The sequence below is a fragment of the Macrobrachium nipponense genome, chromosome 33 (genome assembly GCF_015104395.2).
Source record: "Macrobrachium nipponense isolate FS-2020 chromosome 33, ASM1510439v2, whole genome shotgun sequence".
In the NCBI taxonomy this organism is placed as follows: Eukaryota; Metazoa; Arthropoda; class Malacostraca; order Decapoda; family Palaemonidae; genus Macrobrachium; species Macrobrachium nipponense.
Genome location: NC_087219.1, coordinates 47,001,635 through 47,024,548, shown reverse-complemented (window position 1 = coordinate 47,024,548; position 22,914 = coordinate 47,001,635). Strand labels below are relative to the sequence as shown.

At 36.5% G+C, this 22,914-nt stretch overlaps 2 protein-coding genes across 3 annotated transcripts in view; one reads left to right on the top strand and one right to left on the bottom strand.

Annotated features, from left to right (window-relative positions):
• LOC135203148 (sodium-dependent proline transporter-like) overlaps positions 1 to 9,416 on the top strand; it is a 32,939-nt gene extending 23,523 nt beyond the window's left edge. Inside the window, exons 9-12 of one of the 2 annotated variants that reach the window (XM_064232820.1) lie at positions 3,428 to 3,656; positions 5,530 to 5,642; positions 7,577 to 7,753; positions 8,186 to 9,416. In XM_064232820.1, coding sequence (XP_064088890.1) covers positions 3,428 to 3,656; positions 5,530 to 5,642; positions 7,577 to 7,753; positions 8,186 to 8,308 — 642 coding nt within the window. In that variant the 3' untranslated portion in view covers positions 8,309 to 9,416. Of the gene's footprint in view, positions 1 to 3,427; positions 3,657 to 4,097; positions 4,232 to 5,529; positions 5,643 to 7,576; positions 7,754 to 8,185 lie in introns of those variants that run through there. The other variant, XM_064232821.1, reaches the window with a different exon arrangement.
• Positions 9,417 to 10,605: 1,189 nt separating this feature from the next.
• Positions 10,606 to 22,158, bottom strand: LOC135203147 (probable G-protein coupled receptor Mth-like 2). Its single transcript, XM_064232819.1, has 8 exons — positions 22,038 to 22,158; positions 18,053 to 19,229; positions 17,244 to 17,322; positions 16,062 to 16,228; positions 14,698 to 14,836; positions 14,377 to 14,472; positions 12,340 to 12,424; positions 10,606 to 10,961 (listed from the first exon to the last, which is right to left on the bottom strand). The coding sequence occupies exons 2-8, from the start codon at positions 19,194 to 19,196 to the stop codon at positions 10,812 to 10,814; spliced, it is 1,860 nt and encodes a 619-aa protein (XP_064088889.1). The 5' UTR covers positions 19,197 to 19,229; positions 22,038 to 22,158; the 3' UTR covers positions 10,606 to 10,811.
• Positions 22,159 to 22,914: the final 756 nt, after the last annotated feature.

Genomic DNA, 22,914 nt, shown 5'->3' with positions numbered 1-22,914 from the left:
TAAGGTTTTGTGAGTAGCTCTTGGATTTGGTACCCAGGAAAGTTAGACTTTGCAATTACCCCTTAGATTCTATACCCAGGTTAGTTAAGATTTTGTGATTTGAAATATGTTTCGGGAGCCAAATTTGTTAAGTAGCTGTGGAACTTAGAGTCAAATATTATTAAGTATTTACAAATTTCACTGGGATATGATTACCAGCCAAGAATTATATTGATAATTGTCTATGGGGTTTGATAGACAAGTATATTTAGGTCTATTAGTTAGTTCTCGATTTGAGAGTCATGTAGGTTGATTTATAGACGTGGGATTTGACGAATAAAGGTAGTAAAGGTTTAAAGAGAAGTTCTATAAGAATTTTATAAAGATTTGAGGTGCTGGTACATCAAATCTTCATAATTAGCTTTTGGATTCAAAAGTTACCAGAGCTAAAGTTCTTCACTTAGCAATTGAATTTAAGAGCCAATTATACTAAAGTTTTGCAATTAGCTGCAAAATTTGATGGACAAATATTTTCAGTTTTTTATAATTATCTAAGGAATGTAAGAGCTTGATGTGTTAAATGGTTTCAGAGGGCATCGCCCTTTTCATGATCAGCTGTATAATTAACCCTTCTATAAGTAGCTGTGTAATTAACACTTTTTAGGACGAATTGTGTACTTAACACAAGGAGAGAGGATCAAGGGACATTCCAGGATGGAGATTTAAATTCCTTGTTGACGTGGCTTCAATAAAGATGGATTACACCAGATTTCTTTTTAAGGTGATCTTTGACCATGCAGATTAACGAGTAATTATCCCAGTTAATTGTAAGTCCTGTCTTAAGCCAATGTTCCACAATATGACACCATTGTGCTGGGAGCATCTCCCCTTTAGAGCTTTGGATGTTTGACCTATGTAAATTTTATTACCTTCTTTACAAGGAATACTGTATACAATATTGTTTGAATTTGACGGCATATTCTTAATTAGTTTATTCCTCAATATATATATATATATATATATATATATATATATATATATATATATAGAAATGAACACATGGGAATGTGTTTCACAGAAATAAATATACGACTCGCCACAGATCCGAACCCCGGTCTTTTGAGTGAGAGTCCAGGGCATTAGCAATTCGGGCACAAATGTCATAAAAGGTACTTGGGTTTGGGTATGTAAATACCTAGGTTCCTACTCCTTTTATGATCTCTGTGCCCAAATGGCTAATGCCTTGGACTCTCACAATAAATAAATATATATATATATATATATATATATATATATATATATATATATATATGTATATATATATATGATATATCTATATATAGTATATATATATATATATATATATATATATATATATATATATATATATATATATATATATATATATATATATATATATATATATATATATATATATATATATATGTATATGTACTATATATTATATATATATATATATATATATATATATATATATATATATATATATATATATATATATATATATATATATATATATATATATATATATATATATATCTAATAAAAGGAGCCCATAAAAACACCAAAATATAGAGAGAAAAGTACTATATTTCAGAGACTGCTGTCTCTCTCTTCAGGTATATGAATGAGAAAAGTTTACAGAAAAGGTGGTATTTATACCAAGAGATCCATCCACAGGTAAGCCAATTTAGGTCACCCCCGCTGATAATCTTCCTTTAATCTTCTTAAGCAATGGTTGAATGAAAACCTTGTCGATCACATCTGAATCCCATGCTCCTTTTGAGATGTTCATTACCTGCCTCTCTTTTATTAAGGCCGATTCCATCATTTGACTCTTGTACCGGCAATTGCTGCTATAAATTATACGTGACAAATTCCAGTTTATTCTATGGTTATGTTCATTTATATGGTTGAAAATAGCTGAGTTCTGTTGTCCATACCTAACTGACCGTTTGTGTTGTATTAATCTCTGGGGAAGTGATTTTCCTGTAAATCCGATGTAAGATTGGTCACAGTCCTGGCATGGGATTTCATAAACCCCTGTTTCCTTGGGGAATGTCTTTTGTTGGACGTTAATCAGGGATTTGGCTAAGGTGTTTGGGTAAGTAAATGCAAAAGGGTTAGATTTTCCGAGGGTCTGAGTCACTGTCTTAATCCTGTCCAGGTGAGGAATTTTTATTTTATTGTTGGGTGTCTCTTTGGTCTTGTTTTGAGGGGGTCGGTAGAAAATTATGTTTGTTTTATGAATTGCTTTCTCAATTATATGGTCAGGGTACTTTAAAGACGAAAGTTGTTTACGAATTAGTTCAAATTCTTTTTCCAGGAAATCTGGGGAACAAATTCGTAAGGCTCTTAAGAACAGGTTGCTGGCTACACCTATCTTGATAGCAATGTCGTGATAGTTAAAGTAGTGAATGTATGAAACGGTCAGTTAGGTATGGACAACAGGACCCAGCTATTTTCAACCATATAAATGAACATAACCATAGAATAAACTGGAATTTGTCACGTATAATTTATAGCAGCAATTGCAGGTACAAGAGTCAAATGATGGAATCGGCCTTAATAAAAGAGAGGCAAGTAATGAGCATCTCAAAAGGAGCATGGGATTCATATGTGATCGACAAATTATTCATTCAACCAACGCTTTAGAAGATTAAAGGAAGATTATTAGCGGGGGTGACCTAAATTGGCTTACCTGTGGATGGATCTCTTGGTATAAATACCACCTTTTCTGTAAACTTTTCTCATTCATATACCTGAAGAGAGAGACAGCAGTCTCTGAAATATAGTACTTTTCTCTCTATATTTTGGTGTTTTTATGGGCTCCTTTTATTAGATGGAATTCTGTTGCAACGGAACATTTTTACCAGTCATATATAATATATATATATATATAATAATATAATATTTTATATATCTATATATATAATATTATTATTATATTATATAGAAGTATATATAATTGTGCTCAAAGCGCTTCCTTTCGCCACCCGTAAAAGTTCAAATTTTGTTTTGCGGAACTATTCTGAGTATACAGTACTGTACGTACAGTGTATTGTGTTTTAGGATGAAAGAGCCTATAGTACTGTATTGCTCTTATATCATGCTGTACTTAAATAAGCATGAAAAGTACAATAACTAACTTGCGACCAATTCAACATACGCCGGAACCTAACTCGTTTGTATGTACGGTGGTATATATATCTATATATATATATATATATATATATATATATATATATATATATATATATATATATATAGTATGGCTCATGTATTTATTTATTAGTCTACCCTTAAAATGGTAATAAATAAATAAATATGAATCATAATAGAATATCAATTGATTATTTGTATATCACCATTCCTTTCAAAACACAAATATCACTTTTGTACTTAATATGATTTCCACCACTATAAGCTCATGATGGTGGAAGCGTTGACCACGGCCCTGTTCGACGAGTTCCACATCTTACGACGGCGCTACGTCGCCGTCATGGCGGCGTTCTGCTTCGTGCTGTTTCTCCTCGGGATCCCGATGACGCTGCCGGAGGGCAAGAAGATCTTCGACATGCTGAACGTTTACAGTAGCAGTCACTCCCTCCTGCTCCTCGGCTTCCTAGAAGTCGTGATCGTCGCCTATGTTTACGGTAAGTCTAGCGAACTTGTTTACGGTAGGTCTAGTGAACTCCGTAGAGGGACGAGTGCGGGAGGGATGAGTCTAGGACAGTGGTTCTCAACCTTTATATGACCACGCCCCCTCTAAGAGTCGGTCCTTCCCTCCCCGCCCCCAATTGCATCTGAGAGTAAATTTCCCTCCCAGACTTAAAGAGAGAGAGAAGAGAGAGAGAGAGAGAAGAGATAGAGAGAGAGAGAGAGAGAGAGAGAGAAGGGGTTTCGAGGGAGGGAAATAATTACAAAACATTGCAAGCCCAGCGAGTCTAATTAGAGTAGTAGACTCTAGGAAAGTAACGTTATAAGGCGATACATTTGCATTTTTTTTAACAAACTTCTGAATATTAGTTCCTCACCCTTGTTAAGAGAATACAAGTATAATTAGAGAATTTTTCCATTTTTCCTTTTTTCCATAGGGCTCGCGCCTCCCCTGGAAATTGCTGGCACCCCCACCAGGTTGAGAACCACTGGTCTAGGATGACAGGAACATATTTCGCAGACGAAAGCAAACCTAACTCTTCCTATAATGCCATGTCCGGCTGACCTTCCTAACCTCACTTAGGGCGCCGTGCCCTGACCTAGCTGCTTGACACGCTCCGCCCCCTCCCCCATAGCCCCCGCTCTAAAGTAAAACTAAACATCGGAGATAACATGGCTAAGCTTCCGTCGTTCTGCAAGCTACCATGATTGTTATAGTGTGTTTCATGAATCTTGCTTCAGGCTATAATACATATTGCAAGCTTTGTAGGGTTCCTTCGGGATTTATATATATACATATAGATATAATATATATAGATAATAATATATATATATACTTTATTTAAGAATAGTCCTTTCCACCTCTTTGTCCAACTTCTTTGACTTTTTCTTACCCCGATTCTCACCTCTCGTTCAGGAACAAACTCTGCAGGCCAGATATGAGTATTGAGAAAGGACTTAGTCGCCTAATTAAGATGCTTGAAAATAATAATGCTTATCTGCATAAAGACTGACGTAGTGGTGGAGCGTTTACGTGTCAAAGTTAGATTATCCAGAGATTAATGTTATTTTTAGTTAATTTATTTTTTAATGAAAATGGCTTGTGTTCTGTGAAATGCTAGCTTTCTAAATGGTACGAAATGTCTATTTTTCCTACTGCTACTTTTTTGCTGATCTTGGTCATTCCACTGAGAGGTGAGAGATGTGCATTTATCGTGATAGAAGTTCACTCTCGACGTGGTTCGGAAGTCACGTAAAGTCGTTGGTCCCCTTGCTGAATAACCACTGGTTCCATGCAACGTCAAAACACCATACAAACCAAAAAAAATTAAACACTGCGAAGCACACGGATGTTTCCTAATCGAAAAGGGACGAAATGACTACAGAAACGTTTTCCTAAATAAATTGTCGATGATATGATATCATATCGGCTTTAGTCTGTCATAATGTGGTTATACGAGGCGATTACTTCCATAGAGTCTTATTTCTATCAAGATCATGGCGTCCAGCGATGAAAGAAGATAATTTACGGGAGCAATTATATATCTGATACCGTCCTTCTGCATATCCAGCATTCTCGGTTCCATTGACACTATGTCATCAAATTATTAGTTTCTGGGACTCAGGTTGACGCTAAGAAAGCATTACATATGGCAAAATATATCATTCCTATTTCATGATGCTGTTGATTTTACTCATTTCTTGTTTTGCTTTCTTCCTTTGTTGTTTTGTTTGGTGATAAAAAAAATTTAAGATTGCAGCATAAAATGATCATTGTAATGCAGTAAAGAAATATTTACGCTTTAGCACTGAAACCCAAATGAAGGATTATACCAAATCTTCATTGTTTCCTTGTTCTGAAAATTTCAGGTTTCAAGAAATTCCTCGGAATCATCAAGGACGAACTTAGAGTCTGGGTACCATCTCCACTATATTACTTCTGGGCAGTCACCTGGTTATTACTTACGCCTCTGTCTCTTTTGGTAAGACAAAATTATTTTATAGCTATGCCTCCTTTCACAATTTCCAAAGTACAGCTACAAAATAGAATTCATAAGCACAGCTACAAAATAAAATTCTTATTTGTAACCACAATTTTCAAAGTACAGCGATAAACATAATTTCTACTAATCATAATTTCTAGAGTACAGCTACGCTACAAATTTTTTCCCCTTTTTGGACCAACTGACCATAGACTAGTTTATTTGATTTCTAACTTCACCTGGTCCCAGTTAGTTCACTTTCACAATTTCCAAAGTAATGCTACAAAATAGAATTCCTAAGAACAGCTACAAAATAAAATTCTTATTTGTAACCACAATTTTCAAAGTACAGCAATAAACATAATTTCTACTAATCATAATTTCTGGAGTACAGCAACGCTACAAATTTTTTCCCCTTTTTGGACCAACTGACCTTAGACTAGTTTATTTGATTTCTAACTTCACCTGTTCCCAGTTAGTTCACTTTCTATAATGCCAGCCAGCGATGGCATTTGGACAGCTTTCCGAGTAGTTATATTGTCTGACAGTCAATGGCCTAAGTTTTCTATGGGTGAAATGTTGCTCTGTTGCTCTAGAATCCCTAAACATAAGTTTTCAGAACCCTACGTTTGTTAGGTCATGACGTCGGCTACCGAAATATAATGAGGTCCACTCTCCTTTTGAAGAGTTCTTTCCTAACTCACGGCTTGACATACCTGGTAAAGGCGCAAGAGAAATATGGAGTCTTGCTTCTTCTCCTGGTACTACTCAAGACAGTTCTTCTTAAAGTAGGGGGCACGCTCCCTAAGGGGCATCAGAAAATTAAAAGGGGGCATGAACAGGCAAAGGGGAAAGAGTAGTCGAGAACTAAACTCGTCATGATATATAATTTACTGTCTCGTTTGTGGCATACTCACTCAGGCAGTACCAGTCTCGAGAGGTACAGCGCCTAATGCATAAACAGTTACTGTGGTACTATTTCAACCATTAACTTTCTGGATATTCTATTTATTTATTTATTTATTTTGTCCCACTGTGATGAATAATCGCTGATTTCTGTAGTGACCATTTCCTGTTAATACCACGCAAGTGTTCAGTACTAAAACTATAATAGAAAATGAGAGAACTGGCATAATTCATCCAGAAACTCAAACTCAGGTGAGCAAACAAGTTTTATCAGTGTGGAAATCCACCGCAGCAAATCTCCTCAAACAATTAAGTCATGTAGACTGGTACAAAAACGACTGGCTATTTGTTTAATAGGACTTGGAGGGAAGCAGGGTGTGGGATGCAACCAAAAATCATTTCAGAAGCGCAGCCTCTCTCAGATCTGGGAAGAGTCCCTTGGCATGAGTAGAGGAGCATCCTAAAGGATCAAGGTGTCACTTTTGTAAGCTACTGCTGCGTGTGAATGTTATGCGATAGTTGATGCTGAAGGCAAGAAATCAATCAGCAGAGAGAGAGAGAGAGAGAGAGAGAGAGAGAGAGAGAGAGAGAGAGAGAGAGAGAGAGAGGTCAGTGACAAAGACAGAGAGGGAGCAGGAAAATGAAAAAGAGTTAGGTATGAATGACATTGTTTTAGCATGTGCTAATTCTCCACCCAGTTTGAGTGCTTAACACATCTACCTGCCCTAACAGATCAGGATATAAGAGTAAATAATACAAAAACTACTTTCTCACCAAAATCCTCGGTTAAAATGTTAATGAGCTTTCTGTGTGTGTGTGTGTGTGTGTGTGTGAAAGAGAGAGAGAGAGAGAGAGAGAGAGAGCTCCCACACTGTGTGGCCATTCATCGCTAAGCCTTCTGTAGTTCAGAGAACAACCTAAATGCTCCCTGGCCACTGCAGCTCTTGGTATTTTGATTTCCAGAGCTTGAGTGATTAAAACAGCACCGTTAGAATATGCAAAATAATAGTAATTATTCGTTGCCACAGATTCTGCTGGGCTTCTCCATCTATGACGAATACCAGAAAGTCTGGAAAGAAGAGGAGAGCTTCGACAAGCTCTTCTTGACCGGTATTGCTCTGTCGTTCTCCGTCTTCTTCATCGTTCCTCTGCGTGCTGTCTTTGTTTTCCTCAGGAGGTGGATCAAGGGTGGCTTTCGGTGCAAGGTAAGTATTGAATTGTGAGCTGGCGGCTAGTTAATTGTGAAGAAAGGGACTCCAAATGGGATCTTTCCTGGACAGTGACCACCCCCCCCACCCTAAGGGTTTTAACCCGGTACGTATCCACCTTTGCGGCGTGTTTAGTACAAGCCCCCCCTGGGGATGACCGTAAAAACATAAACCAAAGACGGTAAATATCATATAGATAATGACCCCAAAGAAATTATTAGTCCTTGATGACGACCCCGAAACACCTTGGGGGTCATGTCTTGGAAAGATCCGGACAATGGTGACAATCAAAACGCAGCAATTCTAAGCTTGTTCTAGTTATTATTATTATTATTATTATTATTATTATTATTATTATTATTATTATTATTATTATTATTATTATTATTATTATTATTGTTATTATTATTATTCGTCAATTCTTTACAGGATACATCCGATATTTGGAAGGCCACGTCCAATTTCTGTCCGGAATACGTCCGAAACGGGAGAGACCCCGATATCGTCAATGCTCACCTTCCCGAGGGAGAGTTCACTTGCGTCGGAGTTTGAAGGTCCTTTGTGGAAGACTGTGACTGACGACCAAGTACAAAATAGAAATAAATAAATAGATAAAAAAAAAAAGCCCATCTGAGTCTAAGCGGTATAAGCCAGCTCGAGCCTTCCTATCGCCGAGGAAAAGCTTCAGCTGGGATTAGAGTGGGTGAGGCATGCAATCTCATCTCTTGTGAAATTGCAAACTGAAATTTCCCATTCTTTAAGTTCACACTCCGAAGGGAAAACGGCCGCGAGCTAAGAAACATATTGAGATACTGTTTACACTGAATTCAGTCCATTTTCGTCTATCAAAAATATACCAATATTTTAAAGTTTCATGACAATACTCAGGTGTTGTTAAATAAAGGATCTCTGTGTGAATTGGAAGCATCTGGGCGACCTACTAACGACGTGATATCGGTGGTGCAATTTAAATACCATTTTCTGATTAATCGAGTTTGTCTGATATTTTTGTATACATATTTGTAGCATAATACCATTTTGTAAAACTTGCTCTTAGTCACTCGCTTCTCATAAATATTCCATTATGCATTCCCTCATACTTTCATCAAACATAATCTCATTGTTTATTCATTATTAATTTTAGGCTCAAGTGTCTAACTTATCTCTCTCTCTCTCTCTCTCTCTCTCTCTCTCTCTCTCTCTCTCTCTCTCTCTCTCTCTCTCTAAGCATTTTCCTTAAATTCAGATAATTCTGAACCTACTGACTTTCCAGGATTCTTCCAATTTTGCTTCCAAAAGCATTCTCTTTTCTTTTCTCTATTTCGATATTCAGGCGTCCTGACACTCTCTCATGCTCTGATATCAAACGCTTCAGTTATCTTCATATCAGATTCTGACACCTTCGGATTAGACAAAGTTCCAGAATGATGACACTTCCTCGGATTAGGCAAAGTTCCAGAATGATGACACTTCCTGATTCCTTGCCATTCATTTGCTCACGCTCTTTGGGTCTTGGCTAAGTGCGGGGACACTGGGTTCCTGTCTAACTGGCCTTTGATTCTTGAATAAATGTTATTTTTTTGTTTAGTAAGCTGAAAATTCATTAAAAAAAATGGAGGAAGGAGACATAATATTTGGCTCCAATAAAAACTGAAATGATCGGCAGTTGTTTTATTGTTAATGTCCCATAATCTATGACTCGCTCAATCAAGCAGTTATATTATATGAAAGGTTTCTGGTAATATTCGGTTATGCTGTGGGTTATAATGGCTTGCAATTTGAGTGTCTCTCAGTGTTACAGCACAAGTTTTATAGGCCGATGCACAACTTATAGAGTTTATTTTTCCAGCAGGAATCAAAAAGACTACGTCTCAGACACTTGATTTTCGTTACTGTGTCCTTGAACGTGACAAACCGATATAAACTTTAGTTTTCAATAAATAACGCATCGCGTAAATGTTGTTTCATTTAACATTATTAATAAAAAAAAATGTCGTGGCAGTCTACCGGGACAATGCTGATGTTTTTTGTTTTTTTTTACTGAACAGTGAAGAGTTAGCAATTTTGGGTAAGCCATGAGACCACAAACATGGCCGCAAATTCTCGATTGTATTGCCTCCAAGAAGCATTCGCTCAATATGACATAAAAAGGAATCAAAATAACAATCAAAGGTTACCCATTACAGAAATTCTGATATTTTTCAAGTGCTAAAACCAATGGAGCAAGATACTTCTTACTTTTCTGCAGCCCAGGTCCCAAAAAAACAAGCAAAAAAAAAAAGGAATGCGCGACGCTCGACTTAAGGGAAGCGGTAGACATTTGTGCCTCTTGGAGAAAGGATGGCTATTAAAAGAGTTAGGAAAAACAGAAGTCTGGATAGAATGCCAAAACTGGTAGTAGAATGAAACAAACATGAAGCAAAGTAGACTCAAGATGTACTGAGCGTGAAGACTGAGAGACGAATAGAGGGTCTCCAAAACTCCAATAATCAGCTGGGAGCGAACTCTAACCAAGTCGCCTTTCTCGTTCTCGCTCGCCTAACTTTCCCTAAACGACAGAAACTAGAAATAAATTAAATAAAACTAAAATTTCTTTGATATATTCGTGAATTAAACGTTTAGTATACGACACCAATGTGTTAAAATAGTCTTCACCTTGGAGAGGAAAACTCTCTGGTATTTTTTGTGGCAACGGAGAACCTGCTGATGAGGACAGATGTTGTCCTCAAGAGGAATTCCAAGAGTCTTCTTCTTAGGCATGAAATGAGAATACCAAAACATTAAAATGACAAGACTTCAAAGCATTGTCAATGAGAAGGATTCAGTTTTGAAAATTAAAACACTACGAAAATGAGGCTGAGAGTATTCGATTATAATGTAATCTCTTCGGAGTCTAAAAATATACAAATTCTACATTACAAAACTACACTACAAACACGATATGACTCATTTTTCTACGGAGGTCCATACTTTTCAGTCTAAAATGATAAGGGACCTACCGTATTAATTTGAAGGTAAGCGTTTATCGATAATATAAGTTTTTTTTCAGAAATATTTAGCTCCTCCCATTCTCGTGTGTGATTCCGTTTCGATCAGCCGTTCCATAGTGGTTTTCGGGTGGTGCAGAAGCGGTGGGACTTTCAAACAACTCTATTGCAGGAGAGTCAGGATTCTCCTCTGTATTCTCGCTTCTCGCCTTGGGGATCTGGAAATAAAAGAACAACTTTTCAAGGGAAGGACTTCTAAAGTCTCTTTGATGCTCCGCTCAAGTTCTGACTTGAAAAATGACATTGAAAATCCCTCAGATACTCCTGTTACAGTTGACTTGAAAAAGGGAATTTAATATTCCTTTGACAGTCTGCTCAAGTTTTGACTTAAAAAGAGGTCATTATCTGCACAAGTTCTAACTTGAAACAGTTCAGTTAAAACCACTTCTTACTCTGCTCAAGTGTTAACTTAAAAGCAGGTCATTCCCAGCACGAAGTCTGACTTGAAACAGGTCAGTTAAAATCCCTTCGATACTCTGCTCAAGTTTTGACCTTAAAAAGTTCATTTCAAATCCTTTTGGTACTTCGCTCAAGTTCGGACTTGAAAAAGTTTGTATGAAATGCCTCGGATACGCTGTTCAAGTCTTGACTTGAAAAAGATCATCAGTATCCCTTAATTACTCTGGTCAAGCTTCGACTTAAAAATGGTCATTTTAAAAATCCTTTGATCCCCTAAGCAAGTTCTCACTTGAAAAAAATTCGTTTAGAATCCCTTTCATATTATAATCGTTTTCACCTGAAAAAGATCAAATAAACTATCTTTATTATTCTTCTCAACATTTGACTTGTTAAAGTTCATTAAACGATCCCTTTGACACCCTGCTTAAGTTCCGGCTTAAAAAATTTCTTTTAAAATCCGTTGTGTACTCTGCTCAAGTTTGGAGTTGAAAAAGGTCACTGAAGATCTCTTGGATGCCCGAATCAAGTTCAGAATTAGTGAGGTCATTTAAAATCTCTTGGGTGCTCAGTTCAAGTTCTGACTTGAAAAGGGTAATTTAAAATCCTTTGGATACTCGCTTTTACGGGCTGCTCTGTGAGCAAGAGCCCGTGCTGACACAAGGTCAGCTTAATCAAAAACAACATTGGATACTCTGCTCATGGTCGGGCTTGAAAAAGTTCATTTAATAGTTCTTGGATACTCTGATCAAGTTTTGTATTGAAGAGGTCATTTAAAATATCTTTGACAATCCATTCAATTTATATTAAAAAGAGAGCTTGAAAGTATCCGACACTTTGGTATAATTTTCACCTTGATAGATTAATTTGCTATCCATGGGATATTGTAGGTTGTTTCAACTTCCAAAAAGGGGAATTAAAATTCCCTGTAATACCTTCTCCAAATATTAACTGGAAAAAAACAAATACTTGAATACCAGCTTTCCGTGTAATATTTGGCGCATGATTTTCAAACACTTCCTTATTAAAATAATATTTGGTTAAGGATGTTGACAGATCTGGATATATGACAGATCTGGATAATTGGTTTCTCCGTAATGTGGGCAGATATTTCATTTCATAAAATAGTATCTGACTCACCTTTGCAGCATTGCAACTGCAGCAAAACATCGCAAAGAAGATGTAAACCCCACAAAGAGCTCCCAGTCCATCGACGATTGAGACCCTGTTAAAGGAAAAACTCAAATTAAGAAAATAAGAAAAATAATTAGAGATAAATGAATTGTCACGTATCGCAAAACGCATCATTGTTTGACTGTAAAACACAGACAATAAATTCAAGAAAAACCGATTAAGTTATTGAAACTCTTTTTATTATAGTCTTTAAGTTATCAAATTTTTTTTATAATCATTCAATTTCTTAAAACGTGTCTAAATGCTTCGTATTTCTCAGCTTGTCAACTTCACTATAAGAAGAATATCTGTCGGTCTGTATGCCCAATATCATGGTAAAAAATTTTTTTTTGATAATAAAGACAAATCAGCCAAAGACATTATTAGATACACTGAAACAAAGTGATGTGACTAAGCATAAAAAAATTTTTTATTTAAAGAGATGAAAATAATGTATCCAATTTAACTATCTGTCTATCAATAATTATTTTAAAATGCACCCGAAAAAAAGATAATCAACCACCAGAAACTTTAAAGTAATTAAATAAGTAGTGGTGGTCAAATAAATGCAAGAAAATGGGCCGTCGTAATAAAAATTACTTTTAAACTAAACACATTATAAGCCGGAAATAAGGAAAATGTGAAACCTTTCTCTTAACTAAGCAAACCATTGCCTTTACACACACACACACACACACACACACACACACACACACACACACATATATATATATATATATATATATATATATATATATATATGCGTGTGTGTGTGCGTGTGTGTGTGTGTGTGTGTGTGTGTAAAGGCAATGGTTTGCTTAGTTAAGAGAAAGGTTTCACATTTTCCTTATTTCCGGCTTATAATGTGTTTAGTTTAAAAGTAATTTTTATTACGACGGCCCATTTTCTTGCATTTATTTGACCACCACTACTTATTTAATTACTTTAAAGTTTCTGGTGGTTGATTATCTTTTTTTCGGGTGCATTTTAAAATAATTATTGATAGACAGATAGTTAAATTGGATACATTATTTTCATCTCTTTAAATAAAAATTTTTTTTATGCTTAGTCACATCACTTTGTTTCAGTGTATCTAATAATGTCTTTGGCTGATTTGTCTTTATTATCAAAAAAATTTTTTTTACCATGATATTGGGCATACAGACCGACAGATATTCTTCTTATAGTGAAGTTGACAAGCTGAGAAATATATATATATATATATATATTATATATATATATATATATATATATATATATATGCGTGTGTGTGTGTGTGTGTGTGTGTGTGTCTGTGTCTGTGTATGTATGTATATATTTAGATAATATTATATATTATATTATTATATATATATAATATAATAATATATATAATCTTTTATTTATTTATATAATATATAATATATATCTAATCTATATATATGTATATATATATACATATATATATACGTATATATATATATATAGATATATATATATATATATAATATATATATATAATATATATATTAAAGCCAAGAGCCCCAGTTATGAGATTCTCGCATGATTCAAGGGTAATCATATTAACTATCAATCCGTCCCTGGGCTCGTTTGATTGTAACATATTAAGGTTTGAATTTACTGCTTGAGAATCATCGTCATAAGAGAATATAAGAATGTTTCTTTTGCATCTGCGCTGGAAGGTTTCCTGTTCTGGAATGCTACTTCTGAGCTGCGCTTGGTTCTGTTGGCATTTCAGGTTTCCAAGACATAAGATTTTTATAAAACTTTACTAGATATATTTATCAGATGAATAATTTAACACCCTTTTTTAGATATAGCACATGCCTTAAAGCCGATTCAACAAGATCGGTGATAATGAAACTTGTGGAAACATAAACTCTAGGTCAAAGGAAATTATATTTCCAAGAAACAATTTTTTTATTACACGAAAGAAGAAGAAGAAGAAGAAGAAGAAGAAGAAGAAGAAGAAGAAGAAGAAGAAGAAAAAAATTATAAACTCACCAAATATTGCATCCATTAGCTTCTAACCACCAAGGGATCAGCTCCATAGCCCAAACGACGAAGAGGATCAAAAGAAGTTTGGAGTTCAGAAAGGTTCTGGAAAAGGACGTGATCATTTCAGTTCTAAAATAAAACAAAAGAAAACTAGATGTTTGGGAAAAGTCTTTCATTCACTAAATACTGTATGGTGAAGTCAAAGTTGAATCATATCAATTTCAAAGCTAATTGGCATTATCTTAAGTTTGCTGTATTTGCCTGAACCATTATTCAGTAAGCAGCATAATCAAAATGCTTCATATGAATCCAAGCATCGAATCTCACCCTTCAACCTCCTCCCTCAAGTACTGGAGCTCCTGCTTCTTCCTCTTCAAAGCGACGACTGAACAGCAGAACAGGATGAAATCCAGGAGGAACAGAGCCAGCATGAAGCCGTACTGGTAACCCCACCTCAGCGCGGAATCTGGGGAGGTCGAAGTTACCAGAATGAATCTTTTTATTTATAAAATGATCTGTATACTGCTCGCCTTGTCCCATTCCTTGACTGCTGTTTATTCGCACGATTCCAGATTAACATTTCCCCACTAGTCTTGTCTCTTATCCTGACGAATGATTAACACTAATCATTTCTGATTAGCTTGGCGTCCCTGAACACCTCTATTCTGGTCTCTCTATGACTAATGATAACACTAATGGTTCCAGATTAACCTTGCATCCCTGAACACTTCATTCTTTATCATTACCTTGCCAGTCTTGTCCTTTTCCAGACTAATAATAACACTAATGATTTCAGATTAGCTTGGCGTCACTGAATACTTAATACCCGGTTGTTAGCTGGCTAGCAGTTACTTTCAAAAGGTATGTCTTCAAAAGATCCATTCGGAAGCATAAAAAAAAGCTTTCGCAACATATAAATGCTACAGAAGAGCGATTAAAGTACACCAAAACTAGTACTAAAACACCGAAACTAGTATTACTGGTACTAAAACATACTAAAACACCGAAACTAGTACTTTAGTACTAAAACAAACTAAAACATCGAAACTAGTACTTCTAGTACTAAAACATACTAAACACCGAAACTAGTACTACTAGTACTAAAACACCGAAACTAGACTACAACAGCGACTTCAGGTAAAGCAAGTGATATTTCAATGTTAAATACAACGAATCTAAATCAACCTGGCATTTCTGAATACTTGATGTGTTGGTTAGTTCCAAAATATATGTTGTTGTTTGCAGATAGAGCAATATCAAGCGGTAGAATTGCGATTAATCAAGGCGAATTTTTATGTAAATGTATAACTTTAACCTTGAAGGAACAGAGAAGATGAGTGATAATCCTAAAAGTCAAAAGTAGAGAGAGAGAGAGAGAGAGAGAGAGAGAGAGAGAGAGGAACAGTACCTTTAAACTAACTCAAAATAATAGAGATGATGAGTGAATTATCTGAGAAATTACGGATGAATTGGTGACACGTGAGATGGAGAGAGAAGAGATGGCGAGAGAGAGAGAGGAGAGAGAGAGAGAGAGAGAGAGAGAGAGAGAGAGAGAGAGATTGTATCTTTAAACCAACTTAAAATAATAATGATGAGTGATAATCTGAGAAATCAAGAATAAATGGTATTGCAACAGAGAGAGAGAGAGAGAGAGAGAGAGAGAGAGAGAGAGAGAGAGAGAGAGAGAGTACCTTTAAACCAACAATCGGCAGGTAGGAAATCAGCCCTCGGTCTATTGAGCTGATAGGGATCATCACTGGGCAGATGGGCTCCCGTCAGGGCGACGATGAGGGGAACCCCCCACCCACAGAGGCTGTAGGCTGCAAACAGGTGAGTTTCATCACGCACTCGGCCGGATCTGCAATGACACTTTGGTTATTCCAAACTGCAATCAATCGTTACTAGGTCTTACTGCAATTTACACTAAACACGATGCTTAAAAATTAAAAGGTAATTATAATACCCTTCTATTACCGAATGATCGAAAGATTAATTTTTTTAATGTTTTTCACATCATAAATAGTGAGTTGGTGGTTGACTGGTTTAAATGAAGTTGGCTCATATCAACAAGCGCCTTTGTCATGCGTGTGGCAAGGTGTTCCATGGCATAAGACGATTGTTGTGGAACAATCAATTGAGACTATAACTTAAGTAGTGGAAGCTCACTTGGGCGATTTCCTCTACCCTGATATATCTGGCCATTCATTAATCTTGAACTCTCTAAGGAATGTGATGAGGTCTGGCATAAGCAATACCAGCCAGACTTCTCTATGGCTTCAGCCCTATCTCTTTCAACTCTGTTCTAGTTGCTAAACTGTCCAGCCTAATTCTGTGAGAGCAGGTGCTACAAGTGAGCTTCTAAATGGGACAGACAATATTTGGCGGGTTATACTACGTCCAGGCGTCCTCGTATTTCTCTAAGTTGCCTTTCATGTTTTGGAAATTAACGGAACATTATGAGTCTACCAATCTTTTGGGCCTAATAGTAAACATTTTGCATGTCTGGGGGCGGACTATACCAACAGCCTGACTTAGCCTGTTTAGACGAAAGCCATGTGTTCTTGAGGCGCCATAAACATTTCTCTGAGAAATTTTCCAGATGTGTAGCTTGTTTCTCCTTGTGTGAAGCACTTCTTTCATTTCCGCGGAAGCTCAGTGTACTACACCGTTTATCTTGCAAAGCTCAATCAGCAATTCTGGTTCAGTGAGCTTTTATCCAAAGGAAGCTCATTATCAGAATTTTTTTACAACAAGGCCCATTTAGCTCTCAACTCAGATTCCAGCTAATCATCGCTGCAGCAAATCCGCCGAAATGGAAAACACCATTATAAAAAAAAAAAAAAAAAAAAAAACTCACCTTCTAAGTCTCTCACCTGATACAGAACCAGACATGACAGCAGAGTAAAGTAAGCCAGAAATAAGTGGCCAGAATTCCTATGTGATTCACAGTTCCTGAAATGCAAAATAGACTACCATGATTTTATCCTCTCTTTGCAATTGCTGTTAAAGGAAGAAGATCGAGAGGGAGACAGTGAATTAGATGGCAAGATGAAGTGAAGGAAGATATGGAGAGAAGAGGTTTGGCGGAGGATGATGCCTTTGATAGAAGGCAGTGGAGAAGGCGCATCTGGCAACCAACCCTTAATGTAAGGATAACGGTGGGAAAGAAGAAGACATAGCATACATGATGTAACTGAATTCTATTTTCAGTAATTACTCAATTAACTATGTATGCCTCACATGTCTGTACTTGATTGGCTTTCTGTTCATGATATTTTGTAAATAACTGGATCTTCATTTATCATTATCATATATTGGTAATTAAATTGCTTTCTTAAAAACTAACTGGCATTGTACTGACACTGTCTTCGTAATAATCCGGTAATTTACTGGAATTATCTTCATCACATGCTGCTAATCAACAGTTTTACTTTTGCTGCACATTAGTAATTAACTGCATGCTGGTAATTAATCTGCTTACTTGCTTTACACATTGGGAATAAACCTGGCTCTATCAGTAACATGGGGCAGTAATTACTGTTTGGTTTCATCTGCATTGATTATAGGCCATACTGTGTACATCATTGCTTTATAGAACTACCATTTCATTATGTGGATATATAGTGGTTTATGTTTAATTACCTATATCATTTAACCTTATTATGATGTTCAATATTCATACCTATGAATGAGCAGAAGGACCCCTGAGTCGCATCTTGCTGTTGTCTGTTGATGATGACCGACGTGAAAGCGACTAAAAGCGCTGCGAGAAAAGAAACCACACACCGGTCCAGGTTACTCGACCTGGGACTCCTGAAGCAGGCGTAGATGAGCAGAGACGCAGCGAGAAATATGCAGGAAATGATCATGAACACGAGGTCAACGACGACGTGCCTGGTTCGACAGTAGCGATCTCTCTCCTCGTAACAAGCGAAAACCTCCTCCTTCATGACTCCGTCAAAGTGAGTGTGAAGATCAAGGCAGTACTGATTGGGGGGTATCGTCTGCAAAGGGTTGTCCATCGTGTGCAGCCAGCCGTTCTCTAACAAGCGGTAATTTTCGTAATGTAGACGCACCTTGCATTGCGGAAAACCGTAGAGAACTAGTAGATCTCTGGGGTTTCGTACTCTGGTATTCGGGTCTTTGGTGGAAAAGAACTTTGGATTCCATAGTATATCATCTCTCAAGGAGCAATTTTCATCAAACACCATTCCTTTTGGGCAGCATTTCCGAATACAAGTGCGATGCTGACACTTGATTTCTTCGTCTTTTGCCTTAATGGCCACAAAATCGTGGCAGAATTCAACTGCAAAGACAGGCTGTTTTCTCCCGGGAGGTTCAAAAAGGGCTTCCATACAAAATGTGTCCACAAGCCACTCGTTCCCTTCCGGAGTTGTCCAGGGAAAGAAAGTGGTGCCATCGACATGGATGAAGTTTAGATGACTGTTCACTGTAACCTGTCGTATCTTATGATCATCTTCCCCACATTTGCGATCCCAAGTTTCATGTTCTTGTATGCTTATATGCGAGATGTTCTTGACTTTGGGCAGTTTGACAGCTACCGTGAGGTCCACTTGTCGATAAGGAACACAAGTCCTGTTTAAAAGGCCAAATCCGGGACTACAGCATCTCTTGATGGACACTTCTGTTCCTCCAGCTATAGATGAAGTAGTAACTCCTGACACCAAGAACAAAAAACTGAGCCTTTCAAAACTGCAAAACATCGCTATTTGGAGTCTCCAACGGATTCTGTGACGACTGAGTAAACCAATGCTTCCCACATGTGCAGAATTTTTGTACAACTGGGTCTTGAAATAGCTGAACATGAATGATACTCCTTTGAATGAAAGTTGTCAGATCTGGAAAAAGAAAAAGATTATAGCCATTAGAAGCACATCAGCCCTCAAGCACCCATAATTCTTACTTTTACATGACAGTTCTCGCTGATATTGAGTTAGACCAACTGAAGGAACAAATTTAGCTACTAAAACAATGAATACAAAATCCTCAGGTACTCTGTTTTTTACTGCAAGGATGTCATCCCTTTCATACCTGATGTACAGATTTCGCTTGGTATCAAGCAGGTACAGTTAGTGACCCTTCTTGTGAGAGGTGAGTTTGCTACTTCATCTAAATTGACGGTTTTTTTTTTCTTTCATCACACTTGTTTAGCTTTCCTCAAGGACCGGTCTGAGATGGAAATTTATATACCTGCTTTAATATCATTCTGATGACGATCGGAAAAAATCTGATATATCCTAATAAATATAAGGAGTTACGCAGACTGGTCTTTTGAGTAGAGTCATTCAGAAGTACAGGAATTGGTAAATACTTCAACAGGCACCGACCAATAAATGCAAGACAGAAGGTCTTGTGGCGACTTGTGAGGCCATGGCTTGAACCTCACAACAAAAAATCAATATTTTGAAACTTTCAAACCCTAGGAATCTGAAAAGGGATTTAATAGCGGGCCAGAACGAGAATTGGAAAGCCCAAAGGAGTGACTGAACTAGAGGTGAACAGCTCTTACTGGTGGACGGAAAACTTCTACAACAGTCAACTTTCTTTAGGGAGGTAAGATGGCTTGGGACTAAATATTGCATCTTCCACAGCTTTGGTGGCTAAATGGGGCAATTACTGATATAGGATTATATCGTAAAAATAGTTTAGGCAAAAATCATAACTTGAGGAAGAATCACTGGATATATTCTGAATTAAATAGAAGATATTCTGAATGAAATAGGAGGGACAACGAGAGAGAGAATGGTTCAGATTTAAAAAAGGAAAAAGCAATGGATATAGTTTACACAATAGTGATGGTCAGTTAATCCTATCGCCGTGAATTGTTGAGGGGATACTGAATATTTAATTGTCAAGAAATGTATTATATGCACATCTAGCATAGCATGGACCTACCTCACTATCCACGGTTTATCCATTGGCAAGAATAAAAAAAAATAAAAAAAAACCCTCTCCATGAATCGCAGTTGCTTAGTACTAGACCTTAAAACAGAAGTGAACAGCAAACTAAACTAAATTCTCGCATTTAGAAATTCAAGCACCACACTAAAATAAAGATGAAGGCACAATCAAACGACGGTCAAAGAAAACAGGCACAATCAAACAACAATAAAGGATATGGGCGCAGTGAACCATCAGACAAACAAAGAAAACGAGGGACGTAGGATGCACATCATTTCTCTGCGTCTGGCAGAAGCCGGGCAGTTTTAGTAAGACTTTAACAGCTGTGTCTGAAAGACATGCGAGCTACTTGTTTGTGTGTTTGTGTGTGTGTGTGTGTACATTTTTTTTTATGGTGGGATGTCTTCTCAAGTACAGACGCCATAAGGATGCCATCATGCTGATGATATGGTTATTCTTGAATCAGAAGTTTATATATAATTTAGTAAGCCTGGTACTTGGCATCATATATATATATATATATATATATCTATATATATATATATATATATATATATATATATATATATATATGCGTGTATGTGTTTGTGTACATAATATATTTAGATATCTAGCTTCCTTTATTAAGTCTGTTAGTATACATTATTCAGAACATTTTTTTTCCTTTTTTATTACAAATGCACACACATACTTAGTTGTGCACTGAAATGTTGCTCTCTCTCTCTCTCTCTCTCTCTCTCTCTCTCTCTCTCTTACATTCACTTCTAATTACAATTCCCTCTTTTCCTCTCACTTACAAACCCATACACATGTAGAGATAGATTCGCACATTAAGCTCTCTCTCTCTCTCTCTCTCTCTCTCTCTCTCTCTCTCTCTCTCTCTCTCTCTCTAACACTTGCATGCACGTAAGCTTTGCTTACTTTGTCTCTTTCTCTCCTCCCTAAACATACACCTAAATATAAATTTAAAATTACTCTCCCTCTCTCTCTCTCTCTCTCTCTCACACACACAAACACATACACACACACTTTCTGCATAAATATGTAATGTAAATTATATAATTAGTAATAATCATTTCAAAACAAAACCTCAAATATTTCAACAATACCTTAAACACTCTAAGACTTTTTATTTCATTCTTAATCTTTGCCACTATTATTATTATTATTATTATTATTATTATTATTATTATTATTATTATTATTATTATTATTATTATTATTATTATTATTATTATTATTATTATTATTATAAGGAAGACAAAATCAATTAAGGGTAAACAAGAGGTACAAAAATTTGAAGGAAATTACAAAACCATTATAGACAGCTTAAAAATTTGATTCCTATACATAGAAATTATTTGCAATAAAAATCAAATGATTTTGCACGCCTCCTTTGTAAAAAAAAAAAAAAAAACAAAAAAAAAAAAAAAAAAAAAAAAAAAAAAAAAAAAAAAAAAAAAAAAAAAAAAAAAAAAAAAAAACTAACCACCACAAACAAATAAAAAATACTGTATAATATGAATAAGGTATTCTGGTTAAGTGAACACTTAAATAAACTATCACATAAGATACTAAAATAGTTATGAAAAATATCTTTGACAAAGTATATCTTGAAAGCACAACATTGCCTTGAACAGTTTTCGACACGTAACCTTAACAAGTAAAACCGTTCCAGATGAGTCTTATACATCAAAAGCAGTGATTCAGGACTAAAAGCATAAAGCAGCTACAACAATCAGTACCTTTGACGAGAGTGCTTTGGAAGTTTACTCAGGAAATGTCCCGACTGCTATAAGTTGCAGTGATGTCGCGTGACACTGGCAGTCTGCACTGTGAACGATAACTACTAACCCTGGTAAGTTGGTTGGTAACCCATTTGCGAAGAGCGAACTAGGGTAGGGGGAGGGACCACGAGGCGCTGAAGCCCACGTTATCGTACAGTGAATGAAAACTATCTGTTTCTCTTTCTGTTTCTTTGTCTTCTTATCAGTCTCTCTCTACCTCTCTCTTACACGCAAATGTCAGCCATTATTTATTCCTCCGCGTGAGAGCGTGCTAGACTTTTCCACAATCATATTAAAGAGTAAAATTTCATGTGACCGTCACAGTGTCATCCAGAGGAACAGAAAAGAAGCACACGGAAGGAACGAGACTCACCACTTGATGTTCCCAAAGGCGGAAGGCTGCAAGAATCGGGAAAAGCATAAACAGACATAGTAGGCGGAAGCTTGGTAATAGAAAGACAGAAATATGTTGCTCTCTCTCTCTCTCTCTCTCTCTCTCTCTCTCTCTCTTTCTGGCACGAGCTATGATTTATTTGGCTAATGTTCGTCATCAAGCCTATTCTTACTCCGTGCACATTCGTAAATCTGTTTACGATTGTGTATACAAACATAGCCATACCCGTCCCGCCCCCTTCTCTCTCTCTCCAACGCACGCACGCACACACACAACAGCAACTATTTTTGTACATTCATCAGCGTTTTTCCATGCTAAGCAAAATTATGAAAATCAGAAATAATGATAGTCTATATATTTTCAGTAATGCATATTGTGAAGTAACTGGATATGAAAACTACACGTCATACCTTCCGTGGACTAAGTAACCATACTTAAGCC

Coding starts and splice junctions, on each gene's coding strand:
- LOC135203147 (XM_064232819.1), bottom strand. CDS start 19,196: ATGTTCAGCTATTTCAAGACCCAGTTGTACAAAAATTCTGCACATGTG. Junction 17,323..18,052: donor GTCCTTCTGCTCATTCATAG/GTATGAATATTG, acceptor TTTGCATTTCAG/GAACTGTGAATCACATAGGA. Junction 12,425..14,376: donor GCTAATGGATGCAATATTTG/GTGAGTTTATAA, acceptor TTCCTTTAACAG/GGTCTCAATCGTCGATGGAC.